We start from the raw sequence: 21,646 nt of genomic DNA on the forward strand, positions 1-21,646 counted from the left end.
TACCGGTTCTCAAGAAGGGTAATGAAACTGATCGTAGTAATTATCATGGGATATCACTGCTATTAACTTCGTACAAAATTTTATCCAATATTCTTCTCTCAATGTTAACTCCATATATAGGTGAAATTGTTGGGGATCATCAGTGTGGGTTTCAACATAAAGAGATCAGATACTGATTAGATCTTTTGCATTTGTCAGATACTGGAGAAAAAATGGGAGTATATTGAGACAGTACATCAGCTATTCATAGACTTCAAGAAAGCCTGTGTTTCATTTATGATGGAAGTAATGTACAATATCCTAATAGAGTCTGGGGTACTCATGAAGCCAGTGAGGCTGATTAAAATGTGTTTAAAAGAAAGGTAGCAGAGTCCATATGAGTAAATATTTTCCTGCTCAATATGGTCTAAAGGAAGGTGCTTTATCGGCACTCCTTTTCAACTTTGCTTTAGAATATGCCATTAAGAAGGCTCAGGGAAACCAGGTGGGACTGAAATTAAACTGGACACATCAGCTGTTGGTCTATGCCGATGATGTGAATCTGCTGGGTGATAATATAGATACCATAAAGAAAAACAATTTTTATTTCGTGCATCCTGTTGTGTTATTATATACAGTTCTCTATTAGAGTCCGTCACAATACAACAATACAGTGGTCAAGGCTAAAATTACCTTAGCTACATGTTTCGGCTATTAAAGCCGTCATCAGGCAAACACATGGTTACATACTGACACACTACTGAACTGCAATTGTGATAGTGAAGCTGGATACTTGGTAATTATTACATTATAAAATACATGGTAAAAAATACAATGAATTATAAACTTATTATAAAAACGAAAGTTATGGCGTAAAATAAGGTTAAAAACTTTTCATGTGATATTACATATCGTCAAGTCAGTTGCTGCAATTTGTTGTATTCCCATGGATATAATGGTATATTCTAGACTTGTATACATGTGTGGGAACATCCCACATACTATCACAATGTTTCGCTGATCAACGGACAGCACTCACCCTAAGTCAATAGCACATTGCTGTCAGCTCTCATATTTATACAGCACCCGCTGTCCAGCTCACTTTTCACCAGCACGTGCGCTAACCAATCACATTGCTTTCAACGCTCACATTTATACAGCACTCGCTGTCTAGTCCACATTCAGATCATTACATGCACTAGCCAATCAGCTCTCACAATCACAACTGCAAGTTTCGCTCCTCCATCATGCATGGTATAAAAGGCGGAGCCCAAAGCTTGCAATCGTCAGTGACCACATCAGCCAGTCAGCCATCACACCTAGTCCAGAGCGATTGGTCTTTGGAGTCATCGGCTTTTCACTGCATCAGGGACGGCTGTCTTGGCTCTCCGGCAGTCATGCCCAACACACCGGGCAAGTGACACAGCTGCCACCACTCCAGCGACTGCGCTCCGTGACCAGACGTCTTCCAGCAACCACGCTCTGCGACCGGGCAACTTCCGGCAACTGCCGCACTGCGACCAGAGAACTAACTCAGCTGCTGCAACATTAGTCGACACACTCGGTTCATCCTGAGACAGCAGCCCAGAGGCATCAGCTGTTCACAGCGGCCAGGCAACTGACATAGTTGCCGCAAGCCTCCAGTGACTAGGCAACTTCTGGCAACTGCCGCACTGCGTCCAGACAACTAACTCAGCTGCCGCAACATTAGTCAACACACCATAGCCAACATCTATTTCTACCGGCGCACGCAGCCCTACATCACCAGTCTTTCAGGCAGGCCTACTATCAAGGAACAAACGGGCCTTTTCAGGGTCCACAAACTTTCCAAAGTGGTTGTCTATTGGAGTATCGACAAATCCCACACATGTAATAAACTTCTTGGAGGCCCATGGTATAGATGTAGTATAGTTTTGACATTAATTGTTTAGCTGGTGCCTCATCTTATGATGTATTTTGTCCATTCTGTGGGAAATATAGATTTCAAGCAATCTATAACATGTAGCTAAGCTGATTTTAGCCTTTACCATTGTATTGTGTTGTGACGGACTCTAATAAAGAATTGTAAAAAACACACAAACTTTAATTGATGATAGCAAAGAGGTTGGACTAGAAGCAAATACAGAAAGAACTAAGTATATGTTGTTGTCTCATCATGAGAATGCAGGGAAAAATCATGACATGAAGATGGCCCACAGATGCTTTGAAAATGTGACACAGTTCAAATATTTGAGAACGGCAATAACAAATCAAAGTTGATTCACGACGAAATTAAGAGGAGATTGAACTCAAGTAATGCTTGCTACCATTCAGTCAAGAATCTTTTGTCTTTTTGTCTGCTGTCTGAAATCATAAAAATTAAATTATACAAAACTATAATTTTGTCTGTGGTTCTGTATGGGTGTGAAACTTGGTCTCTGACATTAAGGGAGGAACATAGACTGAGAGTGTTTGAGAACAGGGTGGTGAGAATATTTGGACCAAACAGAGATTAAGTGACAGGAGGTTGGAGAAAACTGCATAATGAGGAGCTTCACAACTTGTACTCTTCTCCCAGTATAATTATGTAGGTAAGTCAATAAGTAAGTTAAAAGAATGTATAAGGGGTGGGCCTTCTGGGCCCTTGCACTGCAACCTACAGTGCTCTATTGTGCTTCCCCTTTTGATTATCCCCTCAGCAATCCTGTGCTTCAAATGAAGCATAGGATTTTGTACTTGGGAACATCGAAATACTCACTTGGTTCCATAAAGTAGTGACCCAAGTGACATAATCTTAGATAAGCTAAGGCCTCACATTCACACAGGATATGTGTGGCTGTTTCATTTTCTTCTTGACACCTCTCACAAGTGGGACTATCACTTAGTCCCAGTTTGAAGAGGTGTCCTTTAAGGTGACAGTGTTCTGTAAGTAGTCCCACCACCCATTGTAGCTGGTTCCTGTTTAACTTCAACAGTTCCTTCACTCTTTTAGCAGAGGGTCCTTGTATGAGTCCCTTTGCTTGCCTGAGTCCAGTCAAGGATCCCCAGTATTTCTTGTGCTTCATATTTGTCCAGTCCCTGATTGCTTTTCTGGCAACTCCTATAGAGATGTCACAGGCTGGTTCAGGTCCTATGAACGGATGTTCAGCTCCATTCTTAGCCAATTTATCTGCTGTCAATAAGTAAGCTACAAATGGATATAGAACTTAAACAAGTAAGAGTACTGATTTGAAAAATGCTTTTATTTCTCAGCATAATCTCCCTGTACATTGAGGCACTTGTCCTATCATTTCACAAGCCCCTGGAAACCAGCAGCATCAAATTCTTTGGGCTGCTTTCAGAACCAGGCAGTGACTTCTCTTTACAGGGAACATTTACATCCTAAGGATGTTACAGTAGGAGTCAGCATTTACGTAAATGCCGACTCCTACTGTAACATCCTCAGGAAACTTCATAGGGCCATTCAACGGAAGCAACCAGGACTCCTCACTAAAGGCGTGTTGCTCTTGCATGACAACGCACATACCCATACTGCCAACAGGACAAATGAGATGCTGCGAAATTTCAAGTGGGAAGTCCTCGAGCATCCTATGTATAGCCCCGACCTTGCTCCAAGCGCCTTTCATTTGTTTGGCCCTCTTAAACATTACCTTTCAGCTAAACATTTTCCCTACGATTAAGATGTAGAAAGGGAAGTCACCACCTGGTTCTCACAGCAACCCAAAGAATTTTATGCTGCTGCATTTCAGGGGCTTGTGAAAGGATGGGAGAAGTGCCTCAATGTACAGGGAGATTATGTTGAGAAATAAAAGCATTTTTCAAATCAGTACTCTTATTTGTTTAAATTCTATATCCATTTGTAACTTACTTATTGGCTTATCCTCGTAGAATGATCAAGTCAATTAAGCTGAGGTGGGCAGGGCATGTAGCATGAATGTGGGAGATGAATGCATATAGGATATTGGTGGGAAAGCCAGAAGGAAAGAAACCACTGGGAAGACTTAAGGCATGGGTGGGTGAACAATATTAAAATGTATCTTAGAGAGATAGGATGGGATGGGATGGTATGGATTTGATTGATCTGGCTCAGAATAGGGACCTGTGGAGGGCTCTTGTGAACATGGTAATGAATATTCGGGTTCCATAAATGCTGGAAAATTCTTTAGTAGCTGCACAGTTGGCGGCTTCTCAAGAGGGGCTCAGCTCCATGATTGAGTGATTGAGAATATTTTTCATGTTTTAAAAACAACAGAGATGGCAACATGCATTTCGTTCATTTCATTGAAAATATGAGTAACAGTCCTTCATTCCTATAAATTCCTTGGCAATATCTGGCAAATATTAGTGTAGTTCCCTCTAATCCCTCCTTATGCAGTACATGCCACAATTTATTCTCACAACTTATTTTTATGAATCATCAGGATCACTATATGGTAAGTGACTGGATATGGTTGAGACAGGTGGAATATAATTTCTGACAGGGTCACTGATTTTGCTTTGCTACCACAATTGTAACTTATGAAGCCCACCAAGCCTGTGCAGTGTAGTACCAGGGACTCTTTTCCCAGGAGTAAAAGTGACCAGAGCTTGAAACTGACCAGTAACGTTATCTACTACTGACTATTATTTACATGTCCTCTGGGCATGATTCTTAGGTGCAGAGATGATTTCTTGCCTTTGTGTGGTTAATGCCTAGATTTTGCTTTCAAATAGCTTTGTGTTTTTAAGACCTAAGAAAGGTATTTTTACATGAGAATCCCCATGGTGTTCTTGTTTTGTTCATGCACTTCTCACCAGGATAGTGCAGTCAGTATAGTGACTGGCTACAGGCTGGATGGCCTAGGGGTTAGAGTTCAAGTCCCGGTAGGGGCAAGAATTTTCTCTTCTCCGCTCATCCAGACTGGTTCTGGGGCTCACACAGCCTCCTGTCCAATGGGTACCTGGGTCTCTTTCTTGCCGGTGGTGAAGTGGCTGGTGCATGAAGCTGGCCACTCACCAGCATCTAGTGTCAAGGCCAAGAATACTTGGATTATACATCCACTCCTCCATACTTCTTGATTGTGTAGTGCTTACTTTGGTAGCAACATGGACAACTTTACCTTTTACTTCTCTTGTTCCCTTCCAGACAAAAAGACATCGGCATGGAGATATTCCAGACCAGTGAGTTGTTTGTTAAACTGCTTACTCCAACCTTTTTTCTCGTAATCACGGTGATACAGATGCACTATTTCCACAAGGACTTCCTCGCGCTTACTGATATAAGTTGCAGGTAAGTGGACTGTCTGTCAGACTGTTGGATTACTGAACTCTTCACTTCTAAGTATTTTCTGGTAAACAGTTGTCCATATATCTTCTTTATATATATGGGGAGTTCATAAAGTCATGCACATCAAACTAAAAGTTGTTATAAATTGTATTGCAGTTGATATAATTACATCTCCCACCACAAGGTGGTACTGTAGGAGTACTAACAATGTGTAGAAATGCCATCTGTCGTATATTGGTCATTCGACGTCTGCAGTACAGCTTTGTTTATTGCGTGACAGACATTTCGTTCTCCCAAGAACAACGACATTTGTTGGGAACCATGGAATTGAAGAGTTTGATCAGTTTTTCTTCACAGACGAAGCATGGTTTCACCATAGTGGCTACGTGAACAGTCAAAACAGTAGGATTTGGTCATCAGAAAATCCACATGTGTTACATGAAAAGCCCTTGTACTGTCACCAAATTGGAGTGTGGTGTGCTATATCACATCATCGAATAGTGAGCCAAGTTTTCTTTGACACAACAGTGAACAGTCCAGTGTACGAAGACATCATTACACAGTTTAATGCGCTTCTTGAAGTTGATGAACATAAGTGTTGGTTGCAGCAAGACGCTGCCACATGTCACACATCTAATGAAACCATGCAGTTCTTGCGCGAGTTTTTTGGTGACCGTCTCATTTCGGAAGAATTGTGGGCCCGTGTTCACCTGATTTGTCACCTGCAGACTTTTTCCTTCAGGGGTACCTCAAAAAAAACAATCCACAAACACTGGATGACCTCAAGAGAAACATTACGACAGCGATTAACAGCATCGGTTTACAGATGCTCCACAAATTGGCCTCAAACATGGTAAAAAGTGCTCGCGCATGCATTGCTGAACAAGGAAACTATTTTGAGCATATGTTGTAAAGACATGATTTGATTTTGCATTTCTAAGATGTAAGGTTATAAACATTAATAGTAAGTGCTCTATGGGCCGCACCATAGCTCAAGTGGTTAGTCACTGGCTTCCCACCGCAGTGGCCTGGGTTCGATCCCGGGTCTGGTCAAGTGGGATTTGTGGTGGAAAAAGTGGCGCTGGGGCAGGTTTTCTCCGAGTACTTTGGTTTCCCCTGCCAATTTTCATTCCACCAGTTGCTCCACAATCACCCTCACCTATCAAATGGGGCTGGTACAATAGGCCAGAAGTGGCCGCAGTACAAGGAACTTAGTCCCACCCCACTAGCAATAAAAAAAAAGTGCTCTAGTTTGTGCATTAAACCAGCAAAATATAATTGCTTAGTGTGATGTGTGTGACTTCTCGATCTCCCTGTGTGTCTATATATATACAGAATGGTCCAAAAAATGTACTTACTCTTTGATAAACAATATCTTTGGAACAAAATGACATGTAGTTACAGTTCTTTCATGGAGAGAGAGAGTCACTGTTTGTGTTCAAAGTGACCACCATCAGCGGCTAAACAGCATCGATGTCGCCGAACTGCTGAGCGAACTACGGCTGTCAGTGTGTCTGGTGTGATGGCTGCACATGACGCTTCGATGGTTTCTCATAGCACGTTCAGTGTAGCTGGCTTTTGTCAATAAACTTCATTCTTCAAGTTTACCCATAGGTAGAAGTCGAGAGGTGTTAGGTCTGGAGACCGTGGTGGTTACTCAGTAGCACCTCTTCGACCTATCCATCGTCCAGCTAGTGTGTCATCCAAGTACACCCTGACATCTCGATGGTAGTGAGGTGGAGCACCGTCTTGTTGTAGGTAAAATCTCTTGTCTCCAATCAACTCTCGAATGGCAGGGAAAATCGATGTCTGTAGCAGCGTATTGAGATACACCTGACCAGTTACGGTACCTTCAAAGAAGAAAGGACCAATCAAACCGCGCGATGACAGACCACACCACACATTAACACCTGGTAGTACCGTTGGCTTCAAATTTATCCCGAATACGGTCAGTTGTTTGACGTGTTGGTGGCTGAGTTCCAAACTCATTCTGCCATCGTCGTACCTCTTTAATGTTTTCGTACTTCCAGTACCACTTCAATACAGCCTTGCGTTGCTCAAAGAACAACCTTTCAGCCATTGTTGCTGCTGTCTTCTGCTCACAGCGCACATGCAGCACAACACTCACGTGACTTGTGTGACTTTCATCATCTGTTTAGAAAACATTACACTACACTACCATGCAAGAATTGTAACTACATGTCATTTTGTTCCAAAGATATTGACTATCAAAGAGCGAGTAGATTTTTTGGACCCCCCCCTGTATATATGTAGACACACACACACAGACCACTGTCCAAAAAATATCCAACTTTATTTTTTGCCACTGTAAGTAATGGCCAAAGGGGTGGGGAAACTGATCGTAGTGGTAGAAGGGACTTTCATGCACATGCATGACTTTTTGCTGACTTGCAACACTGCTGGATGTGTCTGTGGCTACCAGATAGCAAAGTGCTGTAACACCGTGTTCGTTACATTCTCGTTTCGCTCAAGATGACAGAACACTTGGAGCAGCGATACTGCATCAAGTTTTGTCAGAAAGTTGGGAATACGCAAGCGGAAAAAATCCACAGAATTCAGCAGGCTTTCAGTGATGATGCAATGGGGTCACTCATATTAAAGAGTGGTTCAACCGCTTTAAAGATGGTCATATGTCAGCAGACAGTGACCAGTGTTCCAAGAGACCTTCAGTGAACCGAAGTGCTGATGTCATTGAAAAAGTGCAGACACTGATCATGGAGACCATCGTTTGACCATTTGGGAAGTTGCTGATGATGTTGGGATCAGCAGAGGTTCCTCAAACACAATTTTAACTGAGGATTTGGGCATGCGAAGAGTGGCGGCAAAATTTGTGCCCAAGCTGCTTTTGCCAGAGCAGCAACAACTCCGTCTTGAGGTCACGCAGGACATGCTGGAGTGCGCCAACAGGGATCCTGAGTTCCTGAAGACTAATAACTGGTGATGAGTCGTGGGTGTACAGATATGACCCGGAAACCAAGGTCTAGGCATCAAAATGGAAGCATCCAACCTCTCCGAGGCCCATAAGAACACGACAGGTTTGGAGCAACGTGAAGGTGATACTGACTGTTTTTTTTCGATTACCGTGGTGTTGTGCATCATGAGTATGCACAACTAGGCCAACTTGTCCATGAGGAGTACTACCAAGAAGTCCTCCGCCATCTTTATGATGCAGTTCAGTGCAAGAGACTGGAGCTGTGGGATGCATGCAACTGGCAGCTGCATGATGACAACGCCTCAGCTCATTCATCACACCTGATCCAGGGTTTCCACGGCCAAGCACGGCATTCCACAGGTTCGCCAGGCTCCCTACTCTGCTGACATGGCTCCTTGTGATTTCTGGCTGTTCCCGAGATTGAAGGCACCTCTAAAAGACTCCCATTTTGGCAGCCACAAGGACATTATACAGAACGCAATGGCACAGCTTCACGCCTTTCCAAAAGAAGCCTTTCAGAATTGCTTCCAGCAATGGAAGGACCACTGTGCTAAGTGTGTGGAGTCACAATAGGCCTACTTTGAAGGGGATTAGGTATTGTAACCACCCAGATACAGAACTTTGTTTTCCTGGCCCAAGGTCGGATACTTTTTGGACACAGTAGTATATATATATATATTTCTGAGGGAGGGGAGTCTGCATCTACTTGGTACATCAGCCGTTATTTGGCCTACTATAGTAGCTCTGCATGATAGATCATGATGAGTGTGAAGCAGTTGGTGGAATGAGAATTGGCAAGGAAAATTGAAGTATTTGAAGAAAACCTGATGCCACTTTGTCCTCCAGAAATCTCACATGACCTAACCTGGGGTCGAACCTGAGCTGCCACAGGCATGTCCATACCTAACTATATGGACATATATTCTTCAGGTTCACAGCAGTATTAGCAGGTATTAAATTTCAGCCAGCGTTACCCTTAGATTCATTTTGGGGGTGGCGGGTAAAGAATGGAAATGTGCTTAAGTAATGTTGTATAGTATTGTAACCTAATGGCTGAATGCCAAAATAGTGGAGCCAGAGGAGATGGCCGTTGCTAGGCAACTGCTCAATAAATAGGTTTTTGTGACAATGAACATGTGAAGTGACAATGGAGGAATTATTGGAAATGGAGTTTTTTGCATGGCCCATGCTGAAGTTATGTAGGGAGCACTTGAGCTGCAACTTTGACAGTTGCTGTCGTGGGCCAGTTGCAGTCAGTAGTAGTTGACAGTTGAAGCTATGGGTCACAGGTGCAAGACAGTCACCAGCTGGTAAAGGATGTTTGCACAGAAGCAGAGGGCACTGTTGGAATACGTTACCAGTCTGCAACTGGTTGAAACTTAGCCTGTGCTATAGTGACCTTTGAAGTGTGGAAAACAGCGGAAGTGTTCTAATCCTTTGTAGTTACAAGAGTCCAATAAATTAAATTAACACTCCATTCCCCATGTCTAGTCACTAAATCAGGACAGTATGTAAGTATTAATGCAAGGATCATTGTGTTGGCATATGGTACAGTAATATGCGTCCTTGGAGATTGACCTGAAAATTATGTACAAGGTTGTTAAGTTCTAGGGTTTATTAAAATAGGTTAATATTGAAGGTAAGAGTAAAAAGTGCCTGCTTACTGATACAATAGAATGCATGTGTTTGAAGGTATGGAATGATGTGTTGACATGGCATAGGGTGTCTTTGAAGCTGTATACATGTGCAATTACTGTGGGTGCTAAGCGCACTGAAGTTGCAGTTAGTGGTTTAGCTAGATGAGGTGATGGTTGTCTGATAGGATGATGATGTCATAGCCCCAGCATGGAGCATACAAAAAATGTCTCTTCCATTATCATGTGTCTGCTTGTTGCAGGGATCGTATGTCAGGTACTGAGCCATTGCCTAGCAACAGGCGTGTGTGCAGAGCTGTCTCTGTTGGCATAACAGTTCTGGCTTTCAGCGGAAATGCCACAATACAGTGTTTTTTTACTATTTCTTTTGTGGTTACAGTTTGTCCTGATTTTACTTAAAACATAGAAAGGCCGACATAAATTACATAATGAATAGAGTCAGTAATTACTTTATTTCTGTTGTAAGACTAAAACTGAAATTTGGAAACTGCCAGCATCTGAATATAACAAGCTAATGCTATAAATCTGTGATGTGGATATTCACTATCCTTGGAGTGGAACAGAGTGAGCCAGGATGCCACCTACTTATTTTTCCAGTATTCTGAAATTATATTGGTATGTTATTTTTGGTCCTCTGTATCATATTGCCATAGCCTTTTCATGGAATGTAACATTTTCACCATTTGAAGAAGAAATATACACATGTAGATGGCAAGACAGTCATTTGTTAGGAAACTTCTAACAAGAACTTGTCCTTACCCTGTTCACTGTCTCTAGATACTTCACACATTTATCTGTGTTCAGTAATGCAATTTCTTTACCTTAACTTTGTGACTCCGTAGATCAGAGATTTTGAAGCGAGAGTCCAGTATGTATGGCAGCTCAGTAGCAGGAGGTCAAGGCCATGTGTCAGAAGATCCAGAAGGAGGAACAAATGAACAGCAAAAAGAGGAGAGTGTTCCAATGCCTTCTCTGCGAACACTGAAACGTAAGGAAGCAGTTCTCTTGCTACCTGCAAAGCAGGTGTCTGAATCACAGACCATCACCATTCATATATATTTCCACCAGGATGGATCATTAAATGTTAAAACCTTCTCCTCTCTTGTCTTTCTATAAGTGCTCCTTTTTATATGTGCCTGCTATTTCAATATTCTGCAGAATTTTACCTATGTGCGTGTGTGTGCTCATGCATGCACACATGTTTGCCTGTGTACATACCACTTGATGTTCACATGTGAGAATCAGAATAGTTCAGCGCAGTCAGTAAAGCATTTGGGGAGGGGGGATTTGTTCATCAACCACATCCAGACCAGATCTGGGTCTCACCCAGTATCCAATCCAATACTATCCAGGTTCTCTTTTCCTATGAACAGAGTGTCCAGAATGTGAAGCTGACTGCTTGCTTCCACATAGTGTCAGTGATAAGAATGCTTCAAACTTTACAATACCTTTGAGTCTGCTTTCTTTATTTTATTTCACTTAGTGTTTATGCACATATTTGCCTTATCTTTTGTGTTTCTTATGACATCTGTTTCACAAGCTATTTTTTTTTTGTATGGATGGGGATGGATACAACTGGCTTGGGATTTTGTCTGAAGGCTGGCTTCCCAACTAGTGGTATTGAATCTTTTGGTTTTCCTGTGAGTGTCAATTGTTTCATAACATTTTATGTAGTTTCTATAAACATTTCTTGTCATGGAAGCTGAGCATGAGGGGGTCACGTCAGCTTGCCTGCACATGTCTCTCTTTTGATCTAAATATCGATACCCCTCTTTATGCCCTCTGGTACATTCCGGAAACTGCTCAGCTAATGCTGAAGTACAGGGTCACCCAGTGATGCCATGGAATGATCTGAAGTGTGACTACCAGTAAAGTAGCTGTAAAACCATGATAGCGTCAGAAATTGCTCCGGATGTCAATAAACAGTACATTATTTTGAAAAGAGAAAGCATCTTTAAGCTGCTGAAATTAATTGAAAAATCACTTTACTGTGCAGCTACCGGACACACGGAAAAAACAGCTTCCTCTTCTGTTGTGTGCTTGTATCATGTTTATAGAGCTCTTGTCTGGCAACACATTGATCAGATATTATATATTATTCATATTATATGTTTTATTAATGTTAATGCGTCTTCATCTTTTTATTGCATAACACTACATGTTTGGGCCTAACTGGCCATCGTCAGGTGTATAAGATGTTGGGGTGAAGGAATCTGCTGCCCTCCTGTTATGCTGTTCTGCTTTTCATTTTTGATGTAAATGCATCAGAATATAGTAGATTATATTAGGTTATCATGCCATTGTTATGCATGTGTCTGGTGTATGTTTTTGTTAAATTTGATTTGTTTCATTCTGGTCCGTTGTAACCATACAATGCAAAGGACTACAATGTTTTGTTCACGTGTGTCGGTACTTGTCACTACATCAAAGCAGAGGCAATACCTCACACCCCACTCCAACCAGAGGTACCTGAACCCTTTCGCAGTTCCGAGATGGTAAAGTTTATGACGGGTCACAATCCCCGGACTTAAACCCAAACCAGCCCGACACTCTCCCTACTTTTAGAAAGAGCCATATGTACTAATAAGAGAAACCTGTCCAAAAGACTTTGGAAAGAACTTTAGTCACGTAGAGAGATGACCCTCTAACCGGTCATAACTCTCCAAATGTTAAAACCTGCTTTTAGAAAGGAGCGGCGAATTGTTTCATTAGTAGAGGAAAGGGGCCAATTTCCAACACCTGATTCGTCACGGACCTACCCTTAGGAGACCGTTAGGTTGAACCCTCTCAATCCACCCCGGGTCAGAAAGACTGTGAAAGCGTGTGAACCCCAACTTTCGCCGCGAAACAGCTGACCAGTGGAAGAATGAGAAATCTATCGAACCCCTCCCCCCTTCTAAATTCAGCCAACCCGGAGATTTTTGGAGTATGGCAACGAGGCGTTCCTCAAATTTTGGCAGTATCTCTGAATCTGCAAAAGCAGAGAGTTCTTTTAGAAAGTCTCGTAAGAACAGTTAAACTCGCCGGACGCGGAGCTAGCCCTCTCCATCGTCTGTTAAGGGAAAGTAGTGTTCGAGCAACGGGAGATCATAGTAAAGTAACGCACTGAGTTGTATCCCAGTGGCGCTCAGATTAAAAATCAATAAAGTTAAGTGGTGCCAAGTGTTTGTGTGTCCCGTGTGTTCTTTTCTCCTCGTCGGAGTAAGGCCCTAAACGACCTGAGCCAGAGTCTCACGCCAACCACTACTAGCCCGATCACCATCAGCTCCCACCCCATCCACCTTTTCCCTTCACTTCAAGGCTGTATCCACAGTTGCTGGCGCCCATAGACCATCCAGGCCAAGTCCCAGACCTGATACCCCTTTCCATAGTGAAGAGAAGTGATGGAGTTGGAGAAGCGGTGGAGCCAGGTAAAACAGACCTAGCTGCAAGCTCCACGACCAACGACAGCAGTGGCGAGAACGAAAAGAGAGAGGAAGGAAGGTAAAGAGTAGCGACCAACCGGTGTGGCTAGAGGCTACACAGAGGGGGGCGGTAAGACCGTCACACTAACAATCACAAATATAAATCACTCTGTCCAATGTGACCTGTAAGTTTATTACTACATGAAAAACTTAACACCCTTACATGTTTCGGTCTCTGCGGACCATCTTCAGAGGGCAAACAAACATCACTACAAATAGGAAACCACCTTCCAATAAGTTATTTAGACGTAGAGTATGTACACTTATATGTTACAATGCATAGTACACAAAATAGAACATTTCACAAACACAGCAGTTTTATATTCATAAAAAAAAGGAGGCATAATGAATATGAAAGAGGACTTCTGCATATATCAATTTAATAAATTCAGTAAATTGATAGAAGAACAAAAGTATAAGAGAGAAAGTAATAGCCTACGTAGTATGTTCGACCTCATAATACATCATCAGAACACGCCCACATTGACGTCACAGACACAACAAGCATAAATTCATGCGACACAACACACTTCTGAACAGTGAAAACAGCACAGCAGCCACGAGCAAACCCTGGAAGATATAAAGGTAGGACGTAACATATCCTCAAACAAATATATATATATTGTAACGTGTTTCGTTACTGAAGACGCCGTAGAGATGGTTAATTGGTTTATTTAACAATCTACAAATCACGGCTCAATTAATGATAACAGTGTTACGGGTTTCCACACTTTACAAACCCTAGAACAAAATCTCTTAACACAATCTTCACTTGTCTTCACNGGTAGCTCCAGGACTAACTGACTGACTGACTGTGAATAGCCTTCGCTGCTTCTTATGTAGCCTTGATCGGACAATTGTCGTCTGGTGCCGTGTTGCTAGCCACGCTGTTCGGAGTTGTTGACTGCTGCCTAGCAACCGCGACATCCCTCGGTGACGTCACCGCTGTTGATTCGCTTTGCATAGCTTCAAGGTCGCGGGGACTCGGCTAACGTCGGCTCCGCTCGTGACGTCACCACGTGTTGCGCGTTGCATAGCTACCAGGATGCGGGGTGATTACTCGCCTATTACGTGAGCGCTACGTTACCGCTACGTGCAGCTGGGGAGGTAGGGGTCAACATGTCACAATATATAAATTATATAAACATTGAAATATTAAAATACCCATAATATATTTGCAGAACCTCCACATCAAGATAGACAGGTGGCACAATATCTGCCCCATACAAGAGGGACGATGGGAGGACGAACACGAGCCTGAATGGTTTATGAATTTTAATTATTGACAATGCAAAATTTTTAATTAGCATCAAGAAATTTTAAATAATTTTTAAAAACTTTACATTCCCAGGAAGCTGCTGTGTTTGTGAAATGTTCTATTTTGTGTACTATGCATTGTAACATATAAGTGTACGTACTTTACGTCTAAACAACTTATGTGAAGGTGGTTTCCTATTTGTAGTGATGTTTGCCCTCTGAAGATGGTCCGCAGAGACCGAAACATGTAAGGGTGTTAAGTTTTTAATGTAGTAATATACTTACAGGTCACATTGGATGGAGTGATTTATATTTTTGTATGTTTTTGTTGGTGGCATGCACAGAACAAAAGGATAAATCAAGAAACCAACAAAAATATACACCAGACATATACATAATAATAGCATGATAACTTATTACAGTAAAACCTGCCTTAAATGGACCCTTTATTAAACGGAAATCTGTCTTAAACGGAAATATTTTCAGGTCCCTTGACTTTGGGGCTGAAAAAGATGTTAAATAACCTGGATTAAACGGAAACTGTCTAACGCGGACAACGGAAATCAAAATAAGCCTTTATATGGAAAATTTGCAGTCTTCCAGAATGCATCGTTTAGAATAATTTTAGGCATCCTGTACATTCTACAGAATTTTGTTTTCCCTAACTCTTTAAAATAAGCTTCTAACGGTACTGTACTACCTGTCTGGATAAAAAGTCTGGATCCTCTTCAAGCTGTTGTTGGAAGTTCCCTGCAGACTTCCAAGGAATGCTGCTCCTGTTCATTTTGCAGCAGTCGTGGCGCAAACTTCGCCGCAATCCTCCTCATGTTCAGTTCCTCTGACAGAATTCACTGACATGTACCATAACTTAGTCCCAAGGTGTTACAGAGGTCTTCGATGGTCAGTCTACGATCTTGCAGAATCAGATCCCTAACTTTTGCGACATTTTCTGGTGTGGTGCCAGTTGACGGCCGTCCCGAACGATCGTCATCATCAGTCAATGTTCGGCCATTTTTAAAATGCTTATACCAGTTGTAAGTTTGTGTCTGGCCTAAACTTTTTTCACCAAAAGCTTGCTTCAACATTTGGTGCATTTCTGCAGTGGTTTTCCCAAGTTTGAAACAAAACTTTATACAGACACGCTGCTCTCTCTGGTCAGCCATCACAAAACCGCAAACTCATGGAAACACAACAATGGAAATACGTTCACCAACAATAAACCCAGTCATTCAACTCGATGCCGCTTGTCACACTGATTCAAGAAGGATGTGTGAGGAGACACCTAGCCATATTTCGATGTACTCATCACCATTTGTGCACAAAATTCAAATTTCGGAAACTTTTGGATTGCCCCACGTAGTATACCTTGATTAAACGGACACCTGTCTTCAGTGGAAATTTTTTCTGGTCCCTTGAGATTCCGTTTAAGACAGGTTTTACTGTATAACCTAGAATATTCTGAAGCATTTACATAAAAAATGAGAAACAGAACAGAGTAATGGCAGAGCAGCAGGTTCTTTCAACTGAACATCTTGTACACCTGATGATGGCTAGTTATGCTTGAAACATGTAATAAAGAGATGAAAACGTGTGAACATTAATATATTGACAAAGTTGCACAAAGACGGCAAGGAATGGGAACACAGAGTTAGAGTCAAGGCAGTCAAAGTGGCACTGAAGGTGGTTTCTCTCAAGTTTGTTCAGTTTTCCCCTGCTAATTATGTGTCATCAGTTGTTAGGTGTATGATAGTCCTGACCAGACATCACATCATATCCTCAGCCTTTAAGTCTGGGGCTTCCTCTGTGGTCTGGCACTTATCTAGTTACAGAGTAAGGAAATTAATTTGTTGTTAGTGTTACAAAATGGCTGATTGGTCCAGGCATCAAGCTGTGTGGATGTAAATGTGTTAACACTTAACTAACTTTAGGATAGATGGACTGAAATGTTCAACACTGCTGTTACCAGAGCCTGCCATTGAACATAATCATGAGCTATTTACATACATCAATCATCCTTACAACCTATTTTATTAGGATCCATCTTAATATTGTTCTTCTCCCCGGTCTCCCAAGAGGCTCTTCTCATCAACATTGTGTGATAATTTCTCCATCTGAGCATCAATATTTTCTCCATCAAAACCTCCTTGATTAGGCTACCTAATGACAGCAAGTGAGCTGTATAAGGCATGGAGTTCCTTATTATGTCATATCCTCCATTTTGTATTTTCTTCAGCCTGGTGGAGACTAAATATTTTCTTGAGTATGTCGTATTCAGAGACTTATATTTCCTTCTCTCACAGTAAGATAAATGTCTTCCAAAGACATGAAAGTGCAGAATTATTGTCATGTATACAAGTATTTTGATCTCAGTGTTCTGGAAAGCGTACAATGACAGATTTTTTAACTGAATTTTCATGAGTTTTTGCTTCACCTGATTTTGTCATGAACTTAATTATATTTTTTTTATTTGTTTCATTCTGGTCCGTAACACTAAGAGTATTACAAATGTAAGTAAAAACAACACAGCATGCTACGAACAAACATAGGACGACAACAAGAACTACCTTCCCAAGAAAGACAGGCAGCACAAGTTTGGCCGTGTCAAGAAAAACAAAGGACAAGGGACAAGAACCTATTCAGTTAAAGAATTTTAACTTGAATAACAAAAAGTTTTTATAAAAAAAGTTTAATGCATCAAAGACAGTTGCTGTAGTTGTAAGAAATTTGGATTTTGTATAAAGTGTATATTACAAATATTGTATATTTATGTATGTTAAAAATCAAAACACCCAATGTAATAGTAGTTTCTAAAAGTATTGATGTTCCCTCTGATGATGGTCTATAGGGACTGAAACATGTTAGGGTGCTAAGAAGTGAAGTAGTAAAAGCTTCAACAGTCACACTGGATGGAATTGTTTTTATCATTTATAATTAATTATACATATTTGTTGTTGTAATAGCGTCTTTCAGACTGAAAGAAAGTTCATTCTGCTGTTCTCATTATGAAGACAGCTTTGACAGTGTTAATTTTATGGTTTTGCCAGAACTTTCAACCAAGGAGCTACAGCAGCTGGCTCTCCAGTTCAAGATTCAGGTGCAGAAAGTGATTGACTTGCTTTGGCTGTTCCTGGAGCTGCACATGCTGAAATTAATGCTGCTGTCCATCATGCTACTCTGTGTCTTTGATGTAAGTGATGCGGCATCCCAGCCATAGGTCAGATGGGATCATTTCAGAGTGATCTTTGCCCGGAGAAACCTAATGAAAAATTCTTTTTACTTCAGAAATCGTTAAATAGTCATTAAACACAACACCTAAACATGCTCTGTAGGTAAACAAAAATTCAAAAGTGACATTGAAGAGCACTGTCTTCTCTAATGTAATGCTGTATAGTACTGTAGAAGTTGGAGGAACATATTGCCTTCACATTCGAGGTTGAAGACTAAGCCAAGCAGGAAACCAGAAAGAAGCAGATGGCCATCTACTTTTTTTTCTAGTATTTTGCTTGGCTTCCTCTTCAGTTCTTAAGACAAAGACCATACATTCCTCCAAAATGTTAGTGGAGTTACACCAATCTACACTTCACTATATTCCAGAAGACAGTACTTCTCATAGTCACCACTCTCAGAACCTGAAATTCAACAAAAATAATGTAATTAATTATGTTATGACGTGATGCCTGAAAGCTGGAATGGTGAAGCCAGAGTAGACTTCGTTGCTAGGCAACGACTTGGTAAACAGGTTCCTGCAGCAGTGAATAAACAAGCAACAATTGAGGTATTGTTGAGCTGTAACGATGGAAACGGTGTTTTCTGTAGGATCCACTCTGAGGGTATATAATGAGGATCTCAGGCCATGATATGCCTCTGTGGGGGTGGGTTCAAATACCTCCACCGTGACCCTGCGAGTTGTAGGAGGCGACAAAGAGGGAAGTCTCAAATTTGAGACAGTAATATATGGTCTCGAGTACCAAGGGACTCAGACCCGAGAAGGACTGCGCTGGGAAGGACCAGAAGCATATAAAAAAGACAGACCTGTGCTCTTGTCAGAGAGGGCACCCTCAAAAAACAAGACCATAACTATCAAACAGCAATAAAGATCAGGTCGCAAGCCCCAGATGGGTGCTTTATGCCAAGACAGACTGGCCGACTGACGGCCGGTTGTTAAATTGAGACTCAGACTCAGCTGAACAATAGTTGAGGGACTTTCTTTGGATAGTAGTCAAAGATGGTTGAGAAGAGATGACGAGTTCAGAGATTTGAAAGTCAGCCTGTGAAGAGAAGACTTCATATGTGATAATTGGAGAAATTCTTCTTCTTCTTCTTCTTCTTCTTCTTCTTCTTCTTCTTCTTCTTCTTCTTCTTCTTCTTCTTCTTCTTCTTCTTCTTCTTCTTCTTCTTCTTCTTCTTGTATGGTGCAACATCCCGGTATGGGCCTTGGCCTCCCTTATCAAACCCCTCCATTCCTCTCTGCCCTGCTCTGCTCTCTTCCAGTTCCTTACACCCGTTCACTTTTTCGCATAGTCCATATATAGTCCTGGTCCACCAGGTTGGGGGTTGGGCGAGAGGCTGACGACCTCTCACCATAAAGAACATAAATGTCTTGAAACCTGGAATCAAGCCTCGGAAACCTCAACAGAATTGGAGTAAGTACTTCGTTGAAATCCATTGCCAGGATGCTACCAGTGAAAACTGAGAACTCTAGTGTGTGGGTGCACTGGTGAACTGTGAAGTGTAGAGCAGCATCAGCCTCGTATTGCTTGTAATTACAAGTTGAGTTTAAGTGCAGTAAATCCATACTTCCAATCAAACCCTGTTTAATAGTCACTCCTACACATGACAGTATTAATTAATTTGGACTTTGTCATAAACTCTGGAGTTTGCAAGGTCTTAAGATATGCAGTAAACTTGCTGACTCTTGTCCAATTGTAGGTATTTTAAATAAAAATGACAGTTATGTGGGAATCCCAAGATTTGCACTCAAATGTGTAGTAAAAGTAATAATTACTTTACTGTAGTATTTATTCCTACTTTGCAGTGAAGGTTCACATCTGTTCTGGGTATTCATTCCCTTGATATTGTGACATGTTGAGCTGTTTGTAGGCAACGACTCAGTAAACATGTTCCCTCGGCAATAGATATGCTTGCAACAATAGCAGTACTGTTGGAAACGGTTTTATGCAGTGGCCCATACCAAAGAGTTATAAGGAAGACCCCTGTGGCAATGGAGTCAATTCTGTATGGGAGGCTGTGAAAAAAAAGGACAGGTAGAAGGGAGCCGCCATTCAGAGAGGACTTGAGTGTGGAAGCTGAAGAATCTCCACTCTTAGAAGTCATTACAAGGGAATGGCTGGTGAAGACACAGCAGACTGGAGAAGACTTAGCAGATGCTGTGATGATTAGTTGTGACACTGTAATCGCATGTAGTTCTGAGTCATGCATGTCTAGGCAGTCATTTGGTAGAGGAACTGCTGGAAGTGGTATTTTCTGCTCAGTCCATGCAAAGGGGTTGTATAATGAGGACAACAGCCTAGTTAGAGTTAGTTGAAAATGAAGTTGAGAAGAGAAGACTAGGAGGTCGGTGTGAAATGGCTGCCAGCCTAAGCGTTAGTCAGTTGAAGCACTGAGAGAATTGTTAAGAAGCTGTAACAAGAAGACTTAGCACAGATGCTGAATAATCTCCACTGTTAAAATCCACTACAAGGAAACTGTTAAGACAATTTCTTCAATCAAATTATATAGCTTATTTCTGCAGTTGGATGTTGTGTTTTCTGTCAGAACCCATTCTTCACATCCTTCTGAAGATGTTGAATCAGATATTACATGAATAGGCTTTTAGACTGAGCTTCAGTTTTTTAACATTTTATGAGGGTACTGTATATTATCAGGAATTTGTACTGTTTTCTGTCGGCAATATGATCATGTTCATATATTAACCATAGTCCAAGTGATTTACTGATTCAGAGAGTTTTTGACACCTACCTAATATTGTAAGACTATTTTGATGAGAGTTCATTATTTTAATTTTGAATATGAATATTTTTAAATTATATACTTGTATTTTTATTATTATTATTATTATTATTATTATTATTATTATTATTAATGTATTGCTCATTGTAATTCATACTTTGTCCTTCCAGTTATCATTAGTCCATCAGAAGTTTTTACACTAAAAATATATTTTTGGTAAACTTTTGAGACTTTTTCTGTAACAAGTTTCCTGGTACATGTATTGATGACTTCCTCCAGGTATGTGCATTGCATTTCATCTTCCTTCTCCTGGCTGTGGTGGCACTGTCATTCGGTAGCAGAATCCACACAATTGTGTGTCATGTTGTGTCAGTTCTGGTCTCAGTTCTCCTATTGGTCAAGATGATCTACCAGATCAACTACTTTGTTCATTCAAATTATGCTGTGAATTGTACGGTAAGTTTCAGTTTTCTGGCACAGTTAATGGAATAAATAATACTTCAGGAAATTTTGTAAAAATTTCAGTGATTTTATTATATTGACATTTTATTTTTTATTGGATGTAACTGTACCCTGTCTGGAACCTGTTTGGTCTTGAGATCTGACTTTTAGGCCATGGGTCACAGATTTGTGGCCTGGGTGGATGCATTGTGTATACTTTGCTAGCCAATATATAGTTGGCTAGCAGGCAGTTGTAGATAGATTGGTTCGTATAAAATTCAGTTAACTGTTATGATAATCTTAATGAAGGTTGCTGAAATATAACTTAATACATTTTAAAGAAACTGTGCCTGTGTACAGGGGTGAAGAATATAATGGAAACACTAGAGGTACTGTACATGTTTCTTTATTAACCTTTAATGTCCAAAGTGCACTGATCAGTACACTGATGAGTGTCGTCGTCATAGTCAAAAGTCAAAGTAGCCTGATTTGTGCATTTGGGCATTTAACCCTTCAGCGCAGGAATTTAAATATTGCTGTTGTGGGGCCTCCTGCAGTAGTATTTTTTAATTGCCCATTTAAATTTTGCTCTAAATTATATTATGTATCATAACTTTTTAACTATATGAGATATAATTATGAATTTTTCACTGAAATCATCTTAAAAGATGGTTTTATATTC

At 41.0% G+C, this 21,646-nt stretch overlaps 1 protein-coding gene across 7 annotated transcripts in view; it reads left to right on the top strand.

Moving 5' to 3' along the window:
* The window catches only part of LOC111864158 (piezo-type mechanosensitive ion channel component), a 288,244-nt gene that overhangs the window by 112,566 nt on the left and 154,032 nt on the right, over positions 1-21,646 (top strand). For all 7 annotated transcript variants that reach the window (XM_023851212.2, XM_023851215.2, XM_023851216.2 and 4 more), the window contains 4 exons: positions 5,084-5,227; positions 10,675-10,820; positions 17,598-17,740; positions 20,803-20,979. In XM_023851212.2, the coding sequence (XP_023706980.1) occupies positions 5,084-5,227; positions 10,675-10,820; positions 17,598-17,740; positions 20,803-20,979 (610 nt within the window). The remainder of the gene's footprint in view (positions 1-5,083; positions 5,228-10,674; positions 10,821-17,597; positions 17,741-20,802; positions 20,980-21,646) is intronic.

This window comes from Cryptotermes secundus, unplaced genomic scaffold (assembly GCF_002891405.2).
Source record: "Cryptotermes secundus unplaced genomic scaffold, Csec_1.0 scaffold1647, whole genome shotgun sequence".
In the NCBI taxonomy this organism is placed as follows: Eukaryota; Metazoa; Arthropoda; class Insecta; order Blattodea; family Kalotermitidae; genus Cryptotermes; species Cryptotermes secundus.